At 43.7% G+C, this 26,960-nt stretch overlaps 1 protein-coding gene across 51 annotated transcripts in view; it reads right to left on the minus strand.

Moving 5' to 3' along the window:
- The window catches only part of Magi1 (membrane associated guanylate kinase, WW and PDZ domain containing 1), a 605,639-nt gene that overhangs the window by 49,125 nt on the left and 529,554 nt on the right, over positions 1–26,960 (minus strand). For all 51 annotated transcript variants that reach the window (NM_001401825.1, XM_006236927.5, XM_039108183.2 and 48 more), the window contains 2 exons: positions 21,509–21,691; positions 19,760–20,380 (listed from right to left, as the gene is read on the minus strand). In NM_001401825.1, the coding sequence (NP_001388754.1) occupies positions 19,760–20,380; positions 21,509–21,691 (804 nt within the window). The remainder of the gene's footprint in view (positions 1–19,759; positions 20,381–21,508; positions 21,692–26,960) is intronic.

The following is a 26,960-nucleotide window of genomic DNA, read 5'->3' on the forward strand; positions in this document are numbered from 1 at the left end:
CTAACTCCTCCCTTTCCTAACTTTTCCCTCATGGAGAAGCTGTTGGGATGGGGGGGGGGGGATGTGGGAATGTGGGGGGAGGGGGCTGGAAACTCTACAGAAGTCCCTTTGAATTTCAAAGTTTGGCTTTTAATAGTATTAGGAAGTAGGGAGGGGATTAGGGAACAATAGCTCAAAATAGTGTACTGAGAGAAAAACTCAGTAAGAACTCCTTTTCCAAAAACAGGATGCTGTGTGTGTCCCTATTTTAAGGTCACTGGCCTCCAAGGGAAAGCTGTCACTGTAATTGGGACTGAGCCTCTGGGTTGTAAAGTCCACACCAGGACCCTTTCCTCCAACACTGCTGACTCTAAGGCTGATTCTTATCCCGGCTGCTTATTTTTAGCAGCTTAAGTAAGGCAGGGGATGAAGAAAGCGATCAAGTTGAATATTCTGAATTTTATCTTTATAAGACACCCAAATCCTGAAGAAGCAGTGGCTTCTGGGACTTTATCTCTCTCACCTCGTCCACCTCTATCTGAGAAGTCCCACCTCTGTTCTCACTGTCTTCCTAATGACCACAAAGGTCTCATCACTCAACCCTTAGGCTATTGTTCATGCCCTTCCTATACACACGGAGGCCAGGCGTGTGCAGTACAGATCCAACGACATGGTCCCCCGGCTTCACAATGCTGTGCTTTCCCAGCATCAGTTCAATGAATCCCACACTCTTCCCGTATCCCGCCAAACCCTCCTTCATCTGAGCTGCCTTTGGTCCATTTCAGTTCCACTTGAGTGGCCCGCCTTGTCCGTATGCTCTAGTCTGGCCTCCATTCACTTCAGAACTCTTGGCTTCTCCCTGCACATTTTCACTGGCTGCTCCCCGATCTTGGAACAGTAAGGCTGAACGAAGCTTTATGCGTGTGCAGCTTCTCGCCTTCTCGCTCAGGATGGATCGAGGCCCCCAGCAGATACAAATGACACCTTTTATCATAATTGACTTACAAAGTTCAGGTTGTTGCCAGCCACGCTGACACTCCCTAAAACATCTGTACTTGCCCACATCTCTGTTTATTATTGTTGCTTACACACTTAATTGTCTCTGGCCCACCTTATCTGTCTATGCTGAGCTGTATCTCCACTTCGCTTCAGTAGATTTCTTTCCGACGAATACGTAAATGCGTAAACCTTTCAGAGTGAGCCTATGTCTCAAGGGCTCCAGGAAAAGCTGATGAGGTAACTGGGAGGGGCAACCCGGCCCTTCACTTTACCACCCTCGATGCTGCCTGAGTAACAACCCTTGATCCTCGCTCTGCCGCTGCCATGCGCAGCCCAACTCCAGCCGCCTTACTCCGGAGGCACACAACAAGGTTCCACTGTGCCACCTTGTGTCCTGACTTCCCATGACAACAAGCTTGCTTCTCGGAGCTCAAACCCTACCACAAGCCACCAGCCCCAGGAAGTGCATTTGTTCTCAGGGATTTTAAGTCTGAGAGAGGAGACCTTCTTATTTCTGCTTATGAAACAAGATTTCATTACAACAGGAGTTACAAGGCTCCAAATGGCTCCCTTTTGCTGGCATGTACCTGCTAATGGGGAGACTGGCAGCTGCTTTCTGAAGGCAAAGCCATGCATCTCCCGAAAAGGCCTAACAGCCTGATGAGGATGTCAGTTTCTCTTCTGTCACAATGTTTGTTTGTTTTTTTTTTTTTTTTTTGAAAAATCGGAAGGCAAATTTCTGATGCCTTTTGCAAGGATGTGGTCATTTCATGTGACTTTATTATAAGACTGCTTAACTTCAACCAATAATAACTACCCCACTCCCCCAACACACACACCAAAATCTTACTCCAAGAAGTCTCATATAGCACAGGCTGTGGTCCTTAACAGCACGCAATTCCACAACAGAGTCTGTGGCACTGCATTACCCAAAGAATCTGCAGATCAGACCTAGAGAAGCCACTTACACAGGGGTCAGGCTTTCCAAAGAGCAACAGACAGATTACGTGAAGTCCGTCTGTGTCCCCTGGAGATATTAAATGTCTTCAAAATCCTCCTGATGAAACAGTATCTAAGCGATCTACGTGACTGGGAATTACTGAGGGGGAAGGAGGTGTTTCCTTGGCTCTGTCAATTTCTAATGAACAGAAACTTGCCAGCCACTCTAGGTTGGGGAGAGGAGTTTACACTTTGTTCAGCCAGTCAACCCTCACTGAACTGACAGGATTTACTTACAGGGGGAATGTAGGAGTCAGCTTCAGTCCATACACCCTAAGGTACGCAGTCCCGCCTCAGGTGAGCCTCATTATAGGTAACTTTTATAGGTCAAGAGTGGCTGGGGATTTAGCTCAGTGGTAGAGCGCTTACCTAGGAAGCACAAGGCCCTGGGTTCGGTCCCCAGCTCCGAAAAAAAAAGAACCAAAAAAAAAAAAAAAAAAAAAAAAAAAAGAGTGTTTAAGATGCAGGAAAGATCCAGGACCGGTGAGGCCGCTGAACCGAATGTTAGCCAGGAAGAAGCTATGAGCATACACAAGAGTAAGAAATGTAACCACAGCCTGGACTCCGCTTCCCCTTAAATGAAGAGGCCCTGAAGCAGCAGTCATGGGAGGAAGAGTGCCTTGGTCATCCCCACACACTCTCCTGTCCTGTCCTCGCCTTCTTGAGGGCCTCTTCCCGACAGCAGGCTCTTTGGAGTGCCGATTTCACAAAGCAGCACATTTTTGTAAAACAGAATTGAGCAACTGACCACACGCTGCCAGTCCTTCCTTTGCAAACTGAGGATGGAGTCTTCAGAAAGATTTAAGGAGGCCAAAGGCACTGAGCTCTCACTGGAGACCAACAGGAAGTTCCCCGTTTGGGCTGATTTTCTTCTTCTCACTGCAGCCAAAAGAACATGTCAGTCACCTCGCCCCTCTTCCTGATCCCTGACTGCAGACAACTAAGTCAAAGTGCAGAGCGACAGCACGTTTCCATGAGTGTCACCCCTTCCCCCTTGGCGAGCACCATCCACCAGACAACATGAGGGCTCTAAAGCAGAACCTTCCACCTCCAGTGCACCGGTCAGCTGAGAGTGTGACAAACCATGTCAGTCCATCTTGGTTACAACATAAGAGGGTGCCCTTCTGCCCAGATTTCAGATAACATGGAAGTTCGAAAATACTGCCTAAGGCTGGCCCAGCCTGGGTTTGCACCACCGGCTAGTGGCAGCCATTACAGAGGGGCTGTCACAACTGGCCACAAGCCACTGTTTCCAATACTGAGGAGTTACAAGAGAAAACTAAGAAAGGAGAGACTAAGAAATTAAGTATCTTCTGCCCAAACTCAACAACAATAAGAGCTAATAGAGAAATTGATGTCATTTGCATTTTAAAGAGTAGAACACCGAAATCGCAAGAAGCAAACACAAATGGGTATCAAAGGGATTCAGAACGTGGTTCTCATAATTGACTCTGTCCTTGAGGAGACAGGAGTCTCTTGCACCTCATTGTTATAACTGGGGGATGGGAAGTGTGACAGCATCAAGGCCTCACTTGAAAACCAGCCTTTCCCCCTCCTTCAGCTTGCCAGAATGTTGAGTAAAAGTTGCTTTACCACAGAGCAGACTAATTCCACAAACACGGAATTTTATTAATTTCAGGGGCAGTGTTGCTATTTTGAATGCAGTCATCTGTCACTTTGGTAGGTGGTATGTACTACAAAAGTCACCAGAGAACATAATCCACTTTAAATTTAGAAACAACAACAAAAGGCCTACAAGAGAACAGACTTAATTCTAACTATCTCCAAATGACTTTTCAAAAACCAACAAGTGTTTGTGCCAATGACAAGGAGTGCCTTTTTAAATAGAGCTTTTACAGGGTTAATCATGCCACGGTTGATGACCATACCCAGCAACAAACTAGAAGCCTAATTAAAAACCTGGGTGTTGTATGAGGCCAGCAGATCACTGACATAGGGAAACGATGGGGTATCCTTCACTGCAGAGTCTATTACTGGGTTCTCATGCAACTTTCTAGCAGCCGCTAAGCTGTGATCGAAAACAGGATCCTCTGAACAATCTTCAGAGTTGAAGATGAAAAAATACTACAGTAGAATGGCGTATGACTAAGGTAAAGTCCTAGAACTGAAGCAGGCATGTGACAGTTCGAAGACAGACGGAAGTGTGCTAGACTTCACATGTCAGCATCCACGGGAGATTAGCTTGGTTTGAAAGTGTGCTGGGTCAACTAGAGTAGCATTTATTATATGTGGCAAGAGCAAAAAAAAAAAAAAAAGAAAAAAAAAAAGAAACCAATAAAGAAATTGTGAAACACATGAAAATTTAATGAGGAATTGAGAACATACCTAGGAGGTAACAATTTGGCACAAAAAAGGCACAATTGTTGCTGGGAGGAAGCTCTCACTGGTAAGGAGACATTGCTCTTTTTGAAGATACTAAAGAATCCTAGGGACTCATGCTCACAGATAGGGGCTGTGATTAATATCTGAGCATGATTATAAACAAATACTCAGCAACATTCAAGTTGGAGAACACGTTTGCACTCGTCGGGGAGAACGGAAGACTCAGGCAAACCTCACCCCCAACCCACCAGTTATAACCTCTGTTCTTTTTCCTCGTTTATTGAAAATAGACTTTTTTCTCCTATTACTTATCCTGATTATGGTTTCCCCTCCATCTATTCCTCCCTGTTCCTCCCCACCTACCCTCCCATTGGATGCACACTGTTTCTGTCTCTCATTGGACAAGAAAAACAGACTTCTAAGGGACACAGGCTTCTGAGGGATAATGTAATAAGACAGAGTAAGATAAAACAAAAACTGACTCATCAAGACTTAACAAAACAAGCAAAGAGAAGGAAAAGAGCCCAAGAAAAGACACAAGAAACAGAGACCTACACCTTCACACGCTCAGGAATCCCATAAAAACACACAACCGGAAGCAGCCACAGACACAGAGGATCTGGTGCACACCCACACAGAACCTCTTTCCGGCAAAGTTTTAATGCAAAATGGTGCTTAGGAATGTGAGGTTTACCTTGAAGGAATAAAGATAAGAGTATCCTACAGAGCAAAATTGCTCACATAACTGAAGTGGAAACTTAAGGGTTCTCCAGAGAGTCAGTTGTGTCGGATGGTGTTTTGCTGGGGCAAAAGCATGAAGAAGTGTTTTCCTAGAGTGGACACAGGTGAAAGTCTAAGAAGACTCAGGAAGGAAACATTTCACTGAAACAGACACAGGAGAGAGGATGTTCTGCTAGAGCAAAGATGTGAAAGGGCACATGAAGGATTCTTTGCTAACAACATGCATGCATTGGTCCGCCTTACACTTTGGTCCACTTTACATCATGCAGTTGAGTTCATTTGTCAGGACTCCGAGGATTCGGGCTGACTGGATGCATGTGCTGAGGCAAGGCATGTGGAGGACATGAGATGTTTGGAGGGTACAAATAGGACTCCAGAGTGACCGAGCCAGAGCCGGTACAGCTAGCTATGTAATACTTGTAGGTCTTGATTCTTCGCTGACCTTTACTTCCCTGAGAGAGGCACGGCCCAGAGCTTGTTGTTCCTATTTGTCCCTCCTGCTGGCTGTCTGCTAGGTGTCACTGCTGTTGCTAACCTGACTCTCCCAACTGGACTGCTGGTGTATCCATGAAATGTTTGCAAGTGGATCGAGCTGCTGCTGCTGACCTGTGAACTGAACTGCTGATTTCCAGACAATACAGACAGGAGTTGCTCCAATGAACCTTCGTAAAACAGGTCCACTCCCCATATCCTTTCCTTTCTACTACCCCTGATGGGTGGTGGCTACAAGGAAAGTTAAAGCGCTTAAGAACCATCATTAAAAATAGGATTTGAAAAATAAAAATTACACATGGTAGGGGGTACACATTCGAGGGTGTTTGAAATCAGGAACAGAAAATGCCTCTTTAGTGAGGAGGGACTACCATTACAGTTTTCCTTTTCTTCTATACTGTGCACTTTTTTATGTAAGAGAGAACATCCATCAGATGACTGCAGAACCTGGAAAAGCTGTTGCTGCTGTTGATGCATAACACTGCTATTATTGGTCTTTTTATATAAATATAAATATATATATACAGATATATAATTTGAATTTTTTGAAACTTTACCTGTGCTGTCAACTTTGGAAAAAAGTATCCCCGTTTACTGTGTTGAGTTGGCACTGTACAGAAATTAACAGCCATATTGGTCTAGAAATGTTGAACTTAAGTTTTTTCCATTTGTACAGGGGTAACACACTGCATTAAATATGTAAGGTCTTATATACGTGGGTTTGATTACAAAAACTAATAAAGTATTCTCTAAATTAAAAAAAAAAGAAATCAAACAAAAAAAAAAAAAAAGAGAGAACATCCAAAGTTACTGGTAATCTTCACCTAGAACTAAGCGGGGGAAACCTATGGAAGTATTGAGTTTATGTTAAAGCAAATTATATTAATGAACAAACAACAACACACAACAGAAAGCCATTCTTTGGGATTTTGAGATGGTGACACTGTACTAATACTAGGTAGCAGCCCAGACTGGTCTCTCCATCTGTACACCACATCCATCCACTGCCCCCCCCCCCTTAGTCTCCATGCGTGCTGTTGTGGGCTGCCTGTACATCACAGACAGGTAATACGCAAGGGTGAAGCCAGACATAAGAGGAGATGATACGACAGGCCCCTGGCATGCTGGAACTGATGTTAAATTAAGCTAAATGTATTCGAATGTTAAAATAACTTCAGAGATTGCTAAAAAGTAGATGAGCTGTCTACTGCTCATGAACCACGTGGTCCCAGCTCCAAGTCCTTCCTAGACTTCAGAGCTTTGGTTCAGCGGTTCTCACAATTTATTATCTAAGGGATATCTGACAATGTTGTCAGGCCGGTGTGCCATTGACATCCAACCAGGGATGCTGCTAACCATAGACATCATGGTGTAGACTTCCAGGAAAAATTCCAGGTTCCTGTCTCAACAGTGCAACATTAGAGATTCTGTTCTTGCCTCACGGTCACCTAGACTGGCTTCCCCAAGCATCTCCTCCCTGACTCACCTTTCATCTGAATCTACAGCATGAAGAGAGAACACATGCTACTCCAGTAAAATCATCTATTGGTCTTGACGCCATTGACTGGGCTAGGTACACTATGTTTTCACTCTTCACACTCCAGAATTGTGTACGAAGAATATCCTCAGTCTTTGATGGGGCCAAGAATGGGTTAGATGATAAAAGGCTTATAATAAATATTAATAGGACAATTAAATGAAGTAGAAAATGGAGGCGGGGGCGATAGCTTAGTCAGTACAGTGCTTATCTTGCAACCATAAGAACTCAAGTTCAATCTTAAGCTTGCTTCTAAAATGCCAGACAGGGTGGCATATGCTTGTAGTGCCAGTGCTGGGAAGGCAGAGAGAAGGGGATTTCTAGGGCTTGGTGGAAGTCTGTCCTATCCTAATCAGAAAGCTCCAACCTCCAGTGAGATCTTGTCTCAAAACCCAAGGTGGATGTCTCCTAAGGAATGGTACACAAAGATAAACACTGACATGCACTTACACATGCACACACATTCATGTGCACACTTGCACACATACATGCATAACCCATATACATCTAAAAACACATGCACATAAAAAAATGCATGTTTGAGTTTTTTATGTTCAAAAGAAAAATCAATGATCAATTCTAGTCCACTTTCTACAGTTTCCACAGATCCCCACAGGTCAATCTTCCTCCCTTGTCAGAGCTCCACTTCCTCAGAGCATTTCTGCCAACAGCAAACACTGGCTTCTCTCAATTCTCCAAATACCAGGTTCCCTGTCTACTAAGTCATACCCATCAGATTTCAAGATGTCCCCACTTAACTAGAAAGAAGTGCTCCCCTCCCACGACTCTACATGCTCGGCTCATCTCCTCTTTCTTGTCTCTTCTACTGTGTGACAGAGTTCCTATGGCTTGTCCCAACCTCTGACTCCCTCACCTGCCCTCAACACTCACTCCAGGCTGACTGGTTTGAGAACCCCAGTGAGTGTAGGAGCTTTCCCATGTGCTCAAGAGACCGTCCACACCACAGGCAGCACTATACCCTCATGTGTCCCTACTTCCTGAAGCCACAACTGCCGTGGGCATGTCTTTACTGCTGGATTCAGAAACACAGTTTTAGTTTCCTATCCTTTCCCTTTTTCATATTGTTGCTGGCACCTTCTGCTCAGCCTGACTTTGCAGGGTGATAGGTCCCTGAGGTTTCTGTTTTGGCCCCTTCTCCCTTTGTTTTATTTTGTCCATAATAACCTTAGTCAGCCTCAGGGCTCTAAAGATTGTCTACATGTGTGAAGAGTTGTGATTTTGGTCCATAATGAGAACATAACACCTTCCTATACATTTAGATATATGTACAGGTGTGCACAACACGTACACAATATTCTATGAAAAAGCACTTACTCTTCCATAGTGAGGTATATTCTGATGTTTATATTCTCTTTCACTTGATAAAAGTACCAGTTATAGCCTAATATATTGATTTCATGGCTAGTAACAGGTCATACCGAACAGTTTGCAGAATGCTCATTGATTTGATAATGACCCATAAATGCATATTTCTTCTGCCCTTATTTCAGACTCCAGACAACAGCAGACATTCCCACTGCACTTGGATGACAACGGGACATTTCACAATGAATGTGTCTAAGACGGAACTCTTGACTCCATAGCACGACTCTGCCCACTCCTCCTCTGGTATCTAATTCCTGGCGAGTTCTAGACTTAGATAGGAAATTCACGGATCATTTTTGGCATTTCCTACTGTCTTTTCCCTCTTTTAACTAGAGTCTAGGAAACTGGAGCTTCTAAGTGTTCTAGTCAGCTGTGACTATTAACTTGGCACAGCTTGAAGTCACCTGAGAGTGGCGTCTCAATGGAAAGATCACCCAGATCAGCTTGACATGTGGGCATAAAGAGGGTGACTGCCCTGATTGTTACTTGATGTAGAAAGGCCCATATCACTGCTGGCAGCACCATTTCTGGCATTGGGCAGTCCTGGGCTTTATTGGGAGCTAACTAATACTGGGTTTGCCAGTGAGCGGCATTCTTCCATGGTTTCTGTGGTGCTCCCTTGCCTATGAATGAGCTCCCTGGTTATGAGCAGTACATGTGTGGAATAAGGAGGAGGCCTTGAAGGTCCCACTTGAGTTCCTGACTTCCCTCAACAATGAGGTTATGGACATATAAGCCAAACAAATCCCTTTCTCCCCTAAGTTGTTTTGGGTCTTGTCACAACAGATTGAAACTAGAAGAGTAAGGCATATCATGTGTCAGGAGAACACGAACAGCCTACATACTTGCATTCTACCTGTTTCAGGGCAGATGGGTGGTGAGTACAGAGGTTACAAGGCCCAGAAAGTCTAAGATGTTTACTAGCTAGTTTTTAACACAACTTTGTCAACCTCTACCTCCAGATCACCCACTGCGTCCTGCCACTCTCCTAACACAGCCCAAGACATGTTACCCTTGATCATGTTACCTTGATCTTGTCACTCCGAGCTGTCAGACCTTGCTCAACCCCAGCAAAGCTCCAGGGGATCTGTTTCTTTCCCTGTCATTCCTAATACCCTTCTTCCCTCCATGCTGAGCAGATGATGTGCAAGCATTAGTGTAAGCTCTTTCCTCCAAAGGGGCAAACCAAACGCCACAGTGAACACGGCATGCCAAGCTCTGGTCCTGGCACACAGGTCCTGACCTTAGTTCTGACTCTTCTTGCTTGTTGTCTCCAGTCACTCTGCACCCCCCCTTCCATTCCTTCCCCAAAAGAGAAGACTAATCACTGTCCTTAACATTCAGAGCCAGCTCTGTAAACAGCAGTGCAGAATAGTAATTTTACTGCTGCCACCAGCCCAGCCAACGAAATGTTACTATTCTTCCAGAAAAGCAAGGGGATGCCACTACTTTTTAATGAGGATGATAAATCCTATACACACTTATAATAAATAATGTGCATACATTGGCGATATTATATTTATCCTTAAGGGTGGGTGAGGGACTGACTTGTGGGAAAAAAAAATTGTTTGAGGTGTGTCAACCGCTCAGCGTTGTTAAAGGAACAGGGCTGAGGAGATGGCTCAGTAGAAAGGCTAAGCATGAGAGACAGGGTTTAATTCCCAGGACTCATATGAAAGGCAGGACAGGATAGCACATGCTTGCAATTCCAGTTTTGGAAAGGTGGAGACAGGAAGATCCCCAAGGCTCACTGGCCAGTGGGCCAAACCTACTCAGATGAACTCTAGGCCCACGAGACAAAACCCAAACTGAATAGCTCCTAAGGAATAACAACACCCGAGGCTGACCTCAGGTCTGCGCGCGTGCAAGGGCACATATGCTCACACACAATGTCATCCAAATGCAAGCTTATAAAGAAAGAGACTTCAATTGTTCAATTACATCTGGCGCTGCATACAAATGCTAGAACAGAAAAGGCATTGCACTTAGATTTAAATATTAAGACAAAAATAATTAAAGAAACTAGAATTCCTGAAGACATAAAAATGAGGGACAATTCTTAAGCATTATATAATGAAACACAACCAGGATAGAAACACTTTTAACTTTATCTCCTATCTTGGTATAAGTCATCTCAAATGCAAATGTGACCTAACATTTTATGAAGAATTCCAAAAAAAAATCCTTGATGACTTTAAGCCATGGCAATAAACCAAAATAACAATTTCAAACTGCATTGCTAATAAAGGCCAGAAGGCTCCTTAATAGCAAACTTGAAAGCCACCCTGCTTAGCACTACGCAAGTGCAAGAAGTTTGCTAATTTTAACTTGAACAACTTCTAACAGCCTGGAAGGCATCAGGCAACACACTGGATCCAACCAGGGCCTCAACTTCCAATAGTGCAACAAAACGCAGACGCACTGCGTGAGCTGAGAAGTTGGTTACAGATACTATGTCCAAATACACCGAGGAAATGCCTCCGCTTTCGATGGAGTTCTGACAAACTGATCGTGGCTTGTAGCTTAGGTGGCTGCTCACATGTATTTTGTAGGTAATTTTAGCTATTGTTTACTTTAAAGTTAAGATGTCACTATGTAGACCTGACTGGCCTAGGACACAGAGAGAGAGAGACCTACCTCTGTATCATAAATGCCGGGATTAAAGGCACGTGACACCGATGCCAGCACTACTTTAAATTTTAAAAACCCTATTTATTTATTTTATGTGTATGTGTGTCTGAGAGTAAGTACATGCATGCATGCATGCGTAGAGTGCAGGCCAGAAGAAAGCATCACATCACATAGAACCGCAGCTACAAATGGTTCTGAGCCACTACATGGGTGTTACAAATTACCTGGGTGGCAAGTGCTCTTAGCCAATGAGCTATAATTCCAGCCTCTGCTCCTTTTTTTTTTTAACCTTTATTTATTTGTGTGTGTGTGTGTGTGTGTGTGTGGTTGCGTGCACGCACATATGCACACATATGTGCTAAAGTGTGTGTGTGAGCATGTAAATCAGAGGACAACTTACAGGAATTAGTATGTTCCTTTCACCATGTAACAAGGGATTGAACAAAGGCTGTTAGGGTTGGCAGGGAGTGCCTTCACCTGCTAAGTCATCTTTCAGTCTAGTTGAGTATAATACACACACACACACACACACACACACACACACACACCCTGTGTCATGGTTAGTTTGTAACATCAACTTGACATAGCTAAGCCTTACCTTGGGAGAGGAATTTTGATTGAAAATACCCTGGATAAGACTGGCTTGTAGCTATGTCTGTGGGAAGAATTTTCTTGACTGTTGGTTGATGTGGGAGGGCTCCGCCCACTGTGAGCATTGGCCATCCCTGGTGGAGTTGTATGAGAAAGCTAGAAAAATGCTTGCTGCTCCTATAGGGGGACTGGGTTCGATTCCTAGCACCCACATAGTAGCTATCCATTTTCAGGGAACCTGATACCCTCTTCTGACCTTCTCAAGTACCTAGCACTAAAATGATGTACATACAGACATACACACACACATACACACACAGGCAGAATACTCACATACATAAAATAATCTAAAACATATTTAAGAAAACAAGCGAGTTAACGGGCTAGCTGGCTGAGCATGCATTAGAGGAAGCAAGCCAGTAGGCACTGCTCCTCCATGGTTTCTGCTCCAGTCCTGGCCCTGACTTCCCTCAGTGATGGATGGGGACCTGGAAGTGTAAGCGGAAAAATGCCCTTCCTCTCCAAGATGCTTTTGGTCACAGTCTTTTGTCACAGCAACAGAATGAAAGTAGACAAACTCATTAAATATCAGTCTAGAGTCGGAGTGTAAGAGGCATGCCAGACAGACTAGGGCTCTGTAAGAAGAAATCCTCTGAAATCTTGCAAAGGTCATTCCAGGACCTAAAAATCATCCTCAGAATTGTCCTAAGCAGGCCACTCTAAAGTCTTGAGTTCTGTGTACACAGAGGTCAGAGGGCCACACGGAAAAACGGACAGCAGGAGAACTTCTGAATTTCTACCTTGCATACGGAAGAACTCCACATACTGTGAAGCCATCTTCACTATCTGATTTTCTTCTGTTCCAAAGTATACCATCAAGAGAGATGGTGAAATCAAGGGGTTTCAAGACCTCACTCCTGGCATGAAATAGCTCCACGCCCAGGTAACACTTTCTGTAATGTCCGACTATAGGATTCACTGGCCTGATTCTTTGGCTGCTTGGCTTGCAAATGCTCTTGATAAACACAATTCCCAGTTCTGTTGAGCAGTCCGGGCTTTGAAAACAAAGAGATCTGAGTTTAGATCCAGGTGTAGTCTCTGTTCTGCTGGGAGGTGTTGGTCCTTTCCCTCAGCTGTCTTCATTAATGACACCTCAGGAAACTGCAAAGGATCACTGTTCAGGAAGCACGGCCTGGCAAACTTCATTTGCTCATTCTTATGTAGAGTTGGGATTTAATAAGGATACTTTCATATGGGTGTAAGTACAGGGGTAGGTTTCCCAAAAAGGAATTGTGGATATTCAGACACACCCAAGTGTAGGTCAAGGCTTCTTAAGGAAGAGTCACTAATCCATGTGATTTTCTGAGTGACTCTCATGCATCAGGCTCTATTTCAGGCAAGAGGATAAAGCACTGGCTAGGTTCCAGCTCTTGTGGAGACCCCAAGTAAGCACAAGGAACCTGCCCCTTACCTGAGGTGATACTTTTTGAGAGTTAAGCTATTCAAAGTCTGAAAATGCTCACTTGAAATTTCCAGAAATAAACAATTCATAGGTATTGAACTGTATGCTGGCCAGAGTGGCATGGTTTTTGTTCTAATTGTTCATTATTATAGGCTATAACTGTTCTCTTGTGTGCTTCACAAAGTAATCTTAGCTAGGAGGGCGTATATGCACAGGGGTGGTGGCTGTCCTTTTAGGCATCCGGTGAGGTTCCTGCAGTGTGAAAGCAAAAGGAGGAAACACTGTGTAACCGCTCTGAGGAAAGCTCAGAGAGTAGGGAGGGATGGTGATTGATGCTATTTCACTTTATGTGAATGGTCAGAGTCAGCTTCTTACATGAAAGGATCTCAGAGCAGAGGCCAGAGGATGTGAGGAAGGGGGTCCCGAGACTATGGGAGAAGAAAGAGTGGGGAGAGGGAAAAATCACAGAGCAGGGCTTGACACAGGGCTGTGGAGCTTACACTGAATGCTGGGAAGCCACTTGGATGTGAGTTCCTTGACTTGACTTGAATCCACTCTAGACAGAGCATGGACAGGGGAAGCTCTGAGTCCTCTTATGAGGAGAGTACAAAGCCAAGTGCCATACAGGTGCCTGGTAGAGGCCAGGGAAGGTGAGATGTACTCTGAGCCTAGAGATCTAAGAAGGGAGAGGGACAGCATGGGAGAGGGGACATAATGCTCAAATCTATTAGGATCTCACTCTGAACAACCTGAATTCCCTTCCTGGGGCCTGGCAGCCCAGTGTGAGGCATTCAGGCAGTCAAACACTTTAAGTGATACGATTTGCAATTCATTCTCCAGTCCAAGACCAGAGGGCAAAGAGAGGCACCTGTCTGATCACCCAGTGTAACTCTAGGGCAGACAACTTGCTGTGGTCCTAATTATGATGGTTCTGCATCATTTCAGGATGACGCCACACAAACGACAGACAGACAGACAGACACAAATGAACAGATATAAACACACACAGACAAGTGCTGACGCTTATGCTTTGCTTAGATGATAAGCTTAGACACCGCTTGGCCTATTTGGATGGATGATTTAATGAAATAAAAATCATCAGTGAATTTGTTGAGAATTAAGTGGTATCAATTTGCCTGTGGACTTCAGGCTTATCCATCTCTCTCTATAAGGTAAATTTCCCAACAACTACGCTAGTGGGAGAGTTTCCATACATAAAATATACTCAAAGGTTCTGCCTGAGTAGCTGTTTTTTTCTTCGCCTCCCCTCACCTCTTTCTTTTCTTTTCTTTTTAAATGCAAAAGGTTTTTTAGCATAGTGTTTACGCACAGTCTCTGAAGCCTAGATTCCCAGGCCAAAACTTAGCCAGGTGTGCAGTTTTAGGAAAATCTGACACTCTTGAGATCTCAACTTCTTGTAAAACACTGAACTCATACTGCACCTTTTCAGAGGCTCCAAGAATTCTGGGTCAAGTGTATGCAAAAACATTAAGGACAGTGCCTGGCCATAGCTCTTTGCAATGGCAGTTTATTGTCTGAATTACGAGTCTTCAGCCTGCTCTCCCAACAGAACTGGGGAATCCCTGCTTTGCTATATACCACTCAAATGTAGCTAGAGTTTCCTTCGACGATGACGACGACGACGACGACGACGACGACGACGACGACGACAACAACGACGACGACAACAACAACAGCAACAACAACAACAACAAAACAAAAAACTCCAACAAGAAACAAAACCACCCCCATAAAACCCAACCAACCCACCCACCCACCATCACCCCTCCACATTCTTAACTATTGTAGGAGGCAGTAATAAATGATTTCATTTCACAGAGGGTCCCACTCAGAGTCATTCTACACATGACACTAACTCCATTTTGGTTGCAAAATGTATATTGCTGTGCCATGGTGGTAACATGTCTGGCCCATAGTAAAGACTCAGCCACTATTTTCATTTCTCATTTTCCTCTAAAGGTGTATCATTGTCCTTTTACAGTAGATACATTAGGCTTCAAAGCTATATGGGTAATGCTTTCCTGTGACTTGTAGATGAAGCTGTCTATCCTAAAGCACCTGTGGTTTAAGAAAAAAGACACAGACCCCACCCTCTGGGAATCCCAAAGGTTCATTACCTAAGAATCAGATCCTAAAATAATAACTTAGTGGCTTGACAGAAGGATTCTGTATATGATCAAGTTCATGCACACTGTGAAGCAGACTTCCCTTCCCTTACATTTGTGATCACCAGAAGTCAGTGATGACCTCCACCCAAGACAAAGAGGTCAGAATAAAGCCACTCCCCTCGTTCTCAGAATCAGAAGAATGCAGGTGGTGGGAGCTGAAATGGCTCTTAGGGCAAAAGGGACATCTGCTGCTTACAGAAGCTTACCAACAAACCCAGAAGAGCTTTTAGAAAAGAAACTTACTCAAAGGTGAAAATGAATTTTGGTTTTATGAAATTAAAACCCTCTCTCCCTACCACATGCAAAGTATATGAGAAGGAATTAAAGCTAGAAGGGGTCACGGGTTGGGAACCTGGTTTCATTCACAATCCTGGTTACTTAACTAACAACCAACAACAGAGCTTCCAAAACAAAACAAAATGCTGATGTCAAAACATCATAGGATGATGGTAAGTCTCTGAGTTCTGGCTAGAGATCATCTGTTTCTTTTCTCTCTCTCTCCTTCCTTCCTTCCTTCCTTTCGTCCTTCCTTTCGTCCTTCCTTCCTTCCTTCCTTCCTTTCGTCCTTCCTTTCGTCCTTCCTTTCGTCCTTCCTTCCTTCCTTCCTTCCTTCCTTCCTTCCTTTCGTCCTTCCTTCCTTCCTTTCTTCCTTTCGTCCTTCCTTTCGTCCTTCCTTCCTTCCTTCCTTCCTTCCTTCCTTCCTTCCTTCCTTCCTTCCTTCCTTCCTTCCTTTCTTTTTTGGTTGTTGTTAATAAAAAGCCAGCCTCACCCAACTTAAGCAGTTACTTCTGCTAGCTGGCAACATTAGTACATCACTAGGGAAGGATGGGTCATCTGTTTTCATGAAATGCGAGCCCAAGAGTCAGGACTTTTTTTGTTAGTTTGATACATTTACTTATTTATTTATTGATGAGGAAATGAATGCCAGGGCAAGAGGTAGAACTGTAAGAACACAGCTTATCTCAAGAGGCCTGCTTGCTCCTCACAGCCCCAGGTCAACCCTCTTTCCCATAGATGCTGTCTCCAAGCACAGCACTCACTCTCCACATTCACCAAACACTGTCAAACTTCCTGAAACAAAGCGCTCTGTGTCAACACCAAATTCTTTCGAAAAGAGAAGCACAAAGGTGTGCATTTGCTGGGCAAGCGATGCTCGCACACTGTGGGGCACAGGTGCTATGGTGACAGCATGTAAAGTGCTCCCCTTAAAGAAGGAAAACCCTGTACAGGGCAAGTTCTTTAGCACATTAAAATACTATTCGTTAACCACAGTCTAGCATTATTTTCCAAACAACTCAAGAAAGCCAATAGGCTCACACTGGCACTGGAAGGCAGACTGCTGACTGCAAATGCTGACACAATTTTAGACCATAACAGAAAGAAAGCGCTCTCTTGTCTGGACAGCAGAGAGGAGGAGGAACGAATGTGTTTGAGAAGATGGAGACCAGAAGGAGAGCCTAACAGACAAACACCAGAGTGGGAGCAAGAGCAGGAGCGAGTTCTAGCTGAGAGACTAGGGACAACCTGTGACAGTCCCAGCTACACAGCCTGTGGGTGAACGACCCTGGCAAATCCAAGCCTGCCCCAGGAAACTGAATCCAGGAATTAACCAAAGCTATTCTGTCCTCTGCTTGATTTTCCTACTGCTGGGAAGGAGATGACAGACAGAAAAATAGAAAAAGTAAAAGGTAAAATGGAAGAAATCTTGACGAGGACAGACATCAAATATGAACATGAGACTTAGGAATGAAAAGAGATGCTGTAAGCACCCAATGCTGCCCCATTTCCTAAAGCACACTATGCCCATCCACCCACCACAGATGCCTGGGATCATGGACGATGTGTGTTTAATGAGTTAATCAATCTGCTTACCAGAAGCTATGACAGAAATGAGATTCATGAGCAGTCAGTGGACTGACCACCCTCTTCCTCATCTCACCTAGTGGCCATCCTGTTTCTCCATCAAACATCCTCCTTTATCCTCCCCACCTCACAGAGGGATGATTAAATGCCAGCCCCGATGCAAACAACTAGTGTGTGGCATAGCCAAATGTATTTTTATGCTTTTGAGAAAGATTAATAGTAGCTGGCGGTGGCCTGCCAACTGCAGATGTACAAACTTCCCATCCTACACATAAATCAAGCACAGCGTGTATGGCGTGCTTTACAGACTGTGGCTGTTACTGTGATTTTAAATTACTTAGGTTGTAGAGTAAACCATGTAGATGTTGACTAATGAGGCAATATATTCTGGATCTTTCCATATGAATGTTATAAAATGTAACAGCATCAACAGAGAGAGAGAGAGAGAGAGAGAGAGAGAGAGAGAGAGAGAGAGAGAGAGAGAGTCAGTCAGTCTCAGGAATTAAGAAAAGATACACTTAGTTAACATCAAGAGGTCTATCTGTTTCTATAATCAACTCTTGGGGTATTTTTGGCAAATTCATTATAATACAGGCTGACTTAGTAGATTTCTCACAAAACTATGCTTTTTGGTATCCCTGAATATGAACCTAATGACAGAAAAGCCCAGGAAATAATACGTTCAATAGAAACAAAGGATCAAATAGGTTAGAGAGGAGCACGGCTGTAAAATACACGGCAGTTGGATCAGAGATGCCTGGAGGAGCAGCCAAACATGTGAACAAGGATGCGAGGCGAGATCAACTCTGTTGATGAGGTTAAGACGGCAGAGCGTTAGACTACAGTCGGAGTCACAGGAATAGGGTGAACAATTCAGTTCTACTAGGGCTAGACCCTCCTACAGCCTAAGGACATGCTAATGATTAGATGAGAGGTGCATACATGTATGAAAACACTCCGTGAATGACCACGTGGTCTACGTGAACCAAGGTCACTTTTAGGGATCAGCTTTCTGGTGTCGAGTGGTCTAGGAATAAGACAAGACCTCAGATATCCTGGACAGAGTGTTTTGCCAAATCGGTCTGTATAATGTTTGTTGTTTTTAGTTTTGTTTTTAATTTTAGACAGGTCTTCATTATGTAGCCTTGGCTGTCCTAGAACTCACTGTGTAGACCAAGCTGCCCCTGAACTCACAGAGAAACACCTGCCTCTGTCTCCTGAGTGCTGGGATCAAAGGTGTGAATCACCACAATGGCCTGCACAATGGTTTTGATGACTCTCCCAAGAGTTAGAAGAATACTTTAGCCAACTCAACAGCTGTGCTGTGTTTTGGATTTCCTCCTATGGCCCTAATCACTTTGTACACCACCCAGCTTCAAGTGAGCACCGTGGCTGCAAGGAAACTGTATTTGATAACTGGTCTGGTTTTCAAAGGCTTAAATCTGTTATGCATGGCATGCCATACTGAGGAGGGTCAACAGAGGAAATCTCAGGTCTCCTGTGATCAACCATCAGTGATACCTAGTTACAAGTTTACATATCAGGAGTGAGACATTTCAATACTTCAACATTTCAATACTGAGCACTTCTTCATGTGAAGTCCTTGGAGCATTGGTGAGGAAGAAACACAGAAGCTTAGGCAAGAAGAAAGAAAGAAAGAAAGAAAGAAAGAAAGAAAGAAAGAAAGAAAGAAAGAAAGAAAGAAAGAAAGAAAGAAAGAAAGAAGGAAAGAAAGAAAGGAAGAAAGAAAGCAAGGAAGGAAGGAAGGAAGGAAGGAAGGAAGGAAGGAAGGAAGGAAGGAAGTTTGCTTGCTTAATGTCAAGACTAAGACGATGTGAATTCTATAGAATTACTTTAAAAGGCGTCAGGTGTTCTAAATGCTAGGGCTAGGGTGTGTATGGGTGTATCTGTACTTAATTCAGACAGTGAGATAGACAAATTCCTAGGGAGAAATTTCAAGAAACTGGGCCAGAGAAGCACTGTAGTGGGAAAAGGACATTCCAGGCAGAGGGGAGAGAAACAGAAAGGCCCTGAGGCAGGAAAGGACAAAGCAATCATGGCTAAATTCCAGTGGAAGTGGCAGACCAGGAAGAACAGAGTCTGGGAAAGGGAACTCACAAGGGCATTCTTCAGCCTGTGAAGGCTAAGACAGGAGTCTTACAAGAGAATTCTTGTTTAGGAGAGACAAGTCTTACTTCTCTTTAAAAGGCACAGTGATTTGTTTTACAGATCATTCTAATTCTGTGTGCACAATATATAAACTTTATTGTGAAGCATGTTCTAAGCAACCAAGTGACATTAAGTATTTAGAAATATGTAAGTGAAAAAGTAATGTAGGTTGGGGATGTTGTCCGGGAGCACAGCACTAGCCTAGCATGCTGAAGGCCCTGTGTTCAATTTTCAGAGTCTCAAAAAATAAATCCTTAACTACTTAAAAAACAAACAAACATACAAAAAAACCCAAAATCACTTCAAATAGTTGAAGACTACAAAGCTAAGCAACACACTTCAGATTTCAAAAGCAAAGAACAAAGTCAGCCTACATACCTCCTCGCTGCACCAACAGTGTGACCTCACTTCCCTTTGGACACTCAATCAGCATATCCACGACTTGATTGTGCGTCAGGGCCTGCACGTTCCTCTTATTCACCTCCACAATCAGATCCCCTTCTTTGAGGCCTCTGCAGCGCGGACTGTCAACAATCTGCTTCACTCTTTGGCCACCCCCACCGGGACTATCTGCGATCGTAAAGCCAAATCCCATTGGCCCTTTGACTATGTGAACGGTTATTAGCTCTGGCTGGGTGGCTATGGAGGAAGCCAAGGAGACTGTGTCGTTGGGATACCCATGAGAACTGTTGGAAGCCACGTCTGCGGGGCTGCTTGGCCTGGCATCCTTCATGTTGCTGACTTTGCCCGTTTTACTACTGTGGCTTGCTGGTGAATCATAGGTCTCTTGTCCGTTTACAATTATTGGTTCTTTGTCCAAAATGGCCACCGAGGTCACTAAACTTGTGTTAGGGTCATCCGGGTCAAAAGGCAATGGATAACCTCTGCAGAGTTCAAGGTCCACACTGGCACCAATGGGAATGGACTGGAAAATTTTCACAACTTGAGCATGTGTGTGTCCCAAAACACAGGTGTCATTCACACTGACGATTACATCTCCTGTAAAAAAGGAAAAGTCTGGAGGTCAAATAACAACACCCCCAAAAATGATGCTACAATAACGTTCTCCTAATGTTCAGAGAGTGCACCCCAAGATTCTCACTGGGCACACACAGGAAGTAGCATTCTTACTTCTTGGGTGCGTGCCCCACCTCCACTGTTTCACTCAACTTCATACTGTGGGTATGGAAAAACTTTAGAATGGGCTTTAAAGACCACAAGACAGGTCAGTACGAGGAAAGCATGTATGTTCATCTAAGATGAGTTTAAAACCAGAAATCAACAGCAGAAATGGATGTACACTGACCTTGTTTAACCAATGCCTAAGGTTCTAGCTGCTTCTCTACTTGGACACTCTCGTCTCGGCCTGTGTGCCTTAGTCACATTCTCATAACCTACCCGGTGTTCACCCTACCATGTCCTGAGCATCGTCTCTGGGTTGCTGCTTACTTTTGAGGGTCCTGTGTCACATACAACCCATTCTTTGTATTTAGGAATATGGTTTCAGAGTCAAGGTCTCATTACGAAGCCCAGGCTGGCCTCCAATTTGTGATCTTTTGCCACAGCTATCTTGAGTGTCACTGTACCTGGTTTTAAATTCATCTTGAATGAACGTATATGCTTCCCTTTGACTGACCTAGCCTTTGTAATGCTAAGACCCATCTGAAACCCTAATGAGGGTGAAGTGCAATGGTGGTTCATCTGTAATCTCAATGTGAAGTGGAAGGAGATAGGGTGAGGATGGGGAACACACAAGCAGACTGTGTGTTTGAACTGCTAATAAAGTTTGTTTGTAGCATTGAGTGCCTTCTCTGGTAAATGACAATATAATAACATTAAAAAAAAAACATTGAGGTTCTAAGATTAGAATTAATTTACTCAAATGGATTGACATTTTTAGTAAACTTCTACTCTACTCAATCCAATAGCACCTAACAGGTCCCAAAGGTCAAAGTACTTTCAAAGCTTTGCATCTGCATTGAGGAAGGGTTCCTTCTTAAGAGAGGGATCCAGCTCACTGGTGGGTGTTTAAAGGACACCTATAAAGAATCATGATGCTGTCTGCTCTTGTTCAGGCATGGGCAGAGGCCCCACCACAGGGAACACGCTGTGGCCATGTGGACTCACCTGTCTCCATCTTGCCATCCAGTGCAGCAGGACCATCTAGGACAAGGCTCTTGATCTGCAGGAACTCATCAGGTTCGTCCCCTCCAACCACCGTGAAGCCAAAGCCTCGACTGCTTTTCCGTAGCTTTGTGTGAATGAACTTGCCTTTCAGCTCAGAAGGGTTTCTTGTAAAAAAAGGTTTGCCTGGTTAGATTAGAAAGAGAAAAAGCAAAGGAAATTCATCACGAACGAAGCCAAGTTAAGGATGGATTGAGACAATTGAGATGACCCGTTCTAGCATATGGGTCGAGGTCTGTGGACATGGATGGGCCTCTTGGTGGTCAGAGACGGCTCAGCAGCTAGGAGTACCTGTTGCTCTCGCAGAAGACCTGCGTTTGGTTTCCTGCACCACATAAGGTAGCTTACAACTGCTGCAACCCTAGCTCTAGGAAATCAGACACACTCTTCTGTTCCCTATGGACCTGCATTTACACCGAGAAATCCGCTTTCCAGACTCTTCTCGTCACTGCAGGAATATGTGCTTCCACACACCCTATTTAGGTGAGTGGCACAGTCATACTGACATACATAGAGAATAGCATTCTTTCAAGACAGGTTTTCATGTAGCCCAGGCTAGCTTCCAACCGCTTCTACAAAGACTGCACTCTTGATCCTCCTGCCTCCACCACCCGAGAGGTAGGACAGGAGGTTTGCAGTGCAGGAAGCCCACCTAGTGCTTCGGCATGTTGGGCATTCTCTCCGCTCCAGCTCCAGCTGAGGCAAACCATCATTCAGGTCCAAAAGCAAGAGGACAGAGCAAAACTCCCAGTCTCAGTCATGGGACGTTCTCCCGGAATTTCAGCTTAGGAGGTTCCACAGCTACTGAGCTGCCAAAGCCTCCTTAAAGAAAGCAGATGGGCTTTGCTTTGTGCCATGGTTTTCTTTGCTATTTTGGAGTGTTTACTCTAATGTGCTACTACAGATATGGCTTTCATGTACAGGGCCAACTAGCAGAAACTTTAATTTTTAGCCAAATGAAAGGATCAAAAAAAAAAAAAAAGATAATACCAGGAAGTACATAATAGTCAGAGTGTGAGGTGACATAAATGTATCACTATTTTGAAAATTAAAGGTCATTACTTCAAATGGAATCCCAAAGTCATCTGACGTGTATTATTTAGCTGCAGCTTTTAACATTTTGAAAAGTAGCTAGCATGTATTCATTGCTAAGGTTTATTGCTTTTAAACAACAGAACAAAACAAAACAAAACAAAAAACCAACAGAAAACGCATTAGCTAAAAAGCAAACCCCTCAAACTAACTAGTTAACAGCAAGATGCACACAGCTTCAAATTCAGCCATTTTACTCAAGATAAATTAATTAGCTAGGCAATTCCCAATCCTACTAAGGTTTCTCTGTCTTAAAGCATGTATATATGTTTGTGTGCATGTCTGTCTGTCTGTCTGTCTCTCTCTCTATATATATATATATGTCTCATATATATATATGTCTCATATATATATATACACACATATATATGTATATATATATATATGTCTCACATGTACATGTGTAGATGTGTGTGGAGGCCAGAAAACAACCTCAGATTTCATCTTTAGACATTGTTGTCATGTCCTTTGAGACAGGATCTCTCGGCCTGGAACTCAACAATTACTTCAGGCTGGCTGGCCACAGAGCTTCAGAGGCCCTCCTGTCTCTGCCTTGCCAGAGTTGACACTAGAATTGCTTATCTTTATGTCTAGCATTTTCATGTGGGCTCTGGGAACCACACTCAGGGCCTCATGCATATGGGATGAGCACTTAGCTATCTGGGCTACAATCCCAGACCTCTAAAGATAAATAACTCTGACGGTGCTTGGAAAGCCATAGAGAATCATATTTTATAAGCTTATTTAAAATCACATACATAACATCTATGTATATGTGTGTATATGCACACACACACACACACACACACACACACACACACACACACACACACACACACAGCTTAAACAGAGTTACATCACATAGTGTGATAATCCCCAGGGACATCCCAAGGGATACATGCTCCTCGCATGAGCCATAGAATAACAAACACCACAATTCCAGGCACAGGGAATCTCTCTCCAAGCTGGTGATCTGCAGATTACAGAGGACACCCTTCACCTCAAACGATATAGGCTATTGGCATTGACCTTGGCTGCCTCCCAGAATTTTAAGGCATGTCCCCATTGCTAAAGACTGCACACACTTTAGTCACAGAACTTGGAAGAATCAAGCTGGGACTGACTCGGAAGAGACAGCCTTCCCTGAGGACTGGCTGCAAAGTATCTGAAGGTGCTATGCAAGCTGCCAAGGGCGAACAATATCAATAGTCCTACCTAGCTATAAAGCCTATGACCTCAGCACCAACTGGCCTAGCGAGATATTTTCAATGCTGCACTTCTGTCTTATGGGTAACCAACAGCTGTCTTTTGGGACTACCCATCCAATAGAAGGGAATCCATGCCTACTACTATGAAGCTATCCAACTTTGGCTGATTAGATCATAGGCCCGGGAGAAGAACTTACTACTGCTATACTCCTTAACCAATATACTTTCCACCTATATCCTAAATACCTATCTATATGTCCATAGATAAGAATAGTTCTTTCCCTTCATCATGACGGACACTACCACAGTATCTGGTCAAAATGCAGAGAATAAATGACTTTGGGACTCAGAGTCCCTAGGGATACATCTACAACACAACCTCTGTGCCTAAGGCTCAGCGCACAGCATGAAGAGGAACAGAAGGTCTTAAGAGCCAGAGGTCCAAGATCCCTGATGTTGGATAGTGTCTTCAAGATAGGACAGAAAGTTGTACTTCAACTATATGGCTGCGTATACAAGACCTACACATTGATGATACCAGGTAAAACATGGAAACATGGATAGACAAAATTCTGCCAGGCCCACCTCTAGAATTATAGGCCATCGATGGCTACACACACACACACACACACACACACACACACACACACACACACACACACACACACAGAGAGAGAGAGAGAGAGAGAGAGAGAGAGAGAGAGAGAGAGAGAGAATGAGAATCAGTTTTCTTGCTCCCTGATAGGCTATCCAATCCCAAGACATCAGTCTTAAACACATATACACCCTAACGACACTAAATGGGCTCTGTAGACTGTATCTAAGTGTTTGTCCATACACACAGTAATTATAATAATGAAAGAAGAAGAATACGTCATGGATTTGGGAGACAGTTGGGGCATAGGAGAAAATGGAGTGGGACAAAGTGGAGTGAATGGAAATGATGTAAACACAGTGCTCAAGCATGATGATCTCAAATAAATAAATTCATAAATAAACCAACAAACAAATAGGAGCATGTGAGTACCACAAAGTTGTGTTCAGGACTTCCCTAAGTCGTCCTCTGCTTCCAAGAGGCTCACTGGAATTTCTATCTGTCTGTCTGTCTATCTACCTACCTACCATTTATCTATATTATCTATGAATCCATGTATCTATGTATGTATGGTTGTATGTATGTATGTATGTATGTATCCCTATCATCTACGTATCAATGTATGTATGTATCTTATCTATTTATCTATCTATCTATCTATCTATCTATCTATCTATCTATCTATCTATCTACTATTTTTAAAGGAGAAAAAGAAGTTAGCATGCACCTCTGCACTTAGCAGCCTTGGCACCCAGTTGGAAAGTTATTTTGGGTTAGCTATAACTAAAAGGCTTTAAAAGGTCTCTGGGCACACACACAGATTTTAATTGCATATTTTTAAAAGTCTCTGGCTCTTACAAAGGAGGCTGTTTCAAATTGGCTGTAGTTAGAGGTCCTCTCACAAACCTCCTCTCCAGTGGAGTCCAAGGTTTATTGGAAACTCAACAAACGGCAGCCCTGTAACTGTGGTTAAACAGAGGCAAGACTTAGCAGGATTTGCCAGGCAAAGTCATTTGCCAAGGTGTAGGGGGAAAGGATGGCACCTCCAGTGAGGACTTCTGGGAGATGGCTTCTAAGCCAGTTAGTATCAGGTAAGAAATTGAGGACAGGGAGAATGGCCTTTGAGCTACGGAAGCCCAATGGCCTAGACCTTACGGAAGAGGCTGACAGGAGTTTAGAGAGCTTGAAGTGAACACATTTTAGTCAGGCAGAGACATCAACAGCTACTGACTTGTCACTGAGACTCTCTCAGACTACACTATTAAAAGTGCAATGCCTCTGCAACATCTCCTGCTTTTTTTTGTCCTTAGAATTGACTACTTTAACACAATACATATCTTACTGACTGGCTTGAGTTTCTGTTTTCCTGTGCCTATGCTGAAGGAGAACTGAGCATGTGCTAGACTCACTAGAATGTAAGCCCCATGGAGACTCATTTGCAGATTCAGGGCTTAGAATCCGAGTACCGTCTGGTATGTATGAGGTGCTCTAACTCCTTCTCTTGAAGGCATGAATGGCTAAAGAAAGGCACAATGAACAGATTCGACAGGAAGTGAAGAATGCTGAAAAGAAGTAACCAATAGAGGTACCTTTCATTTTTATTATAGGCAGAATTAGAGGACATGAGAATGTGCCACATAGCTTCTCTGAGTTTGCACAACACGCACAACATCAGACTTTTGCATTAATGCACCTTTTATTATGCTTTAGTTACGGGTGGGTCATGAGTTAAGGTGCATCAGGAATTTTCTCCCATGCGCTTGGTTGTAGCTCTGTGGGGTCCATGCCATCTATTGAGACTTCCTGGGATAGTTGTAAGACCTGGTTGTGTATCTGTGAACCCATCTGAAAGGCTGTTAAAAGGCATTTATTTTAGTTCTCACCTTATGCCCACTGAATGAGAATCTTCTGGATTATGTTCAAAGCTCCGGCCTTGAGCTACCCTTCAACGCTCTCTGCCAGGCCGGAAGTTCTCTAAGCTCTGGTACTCGAATTCTCTGGACTGGCAGTTATCCACCATCACTGACTGCAATGCTGGTAACATTGTGTATTTACAGTGACCTACACAGCAGGCACCACACCGCATAAATGGGTAGGGCAGCCCTGAAATGAGGCTAATGGCCAAAGAAATGCAATTTTTAGTTCTTGCAGTTGTCGTAAGTTTAAACCTACGTGACAATACGTAACCAGTGACACTGTACTAACAGTAGAACTCAGCTCATGCAATCAAGTGCCCCACAAAAAGTAGGATGATAGAAAGTTATGAGCCAGAATTTAACCTATTTCTCACGACAGTGGGCATTTGCAGATAGGTTCCGCTACACTGTGGCCAGCCATCAGACCTTTGGTTGGGGGTGTTGCACGTCTAAAGTCAGACAGAGATGGTACCAATTTAATGTAATAATTATAAAGAAAAATGAAATTGGACAACGAATATGAAAGGCTCAGAGGGAGACTCTGGCATGTAATAAGAGTCAATAAATCAGTTATAGAGATGGGG

Source organism: Rattus norvegicus, chromosome 4 (genome assembly GCF_036323735.1).
Source record: "Rattus norvegicus strain BN/NHsdMcwi chromosome 4, GRCr8, whole genome shotgun sequence".
Classification (NCBI taxonomy): Eukaryota; Metazoa; Chordata; class Mammalia; order Rodentia; family Muridae; genus Rattus; species Rattus norvegicus.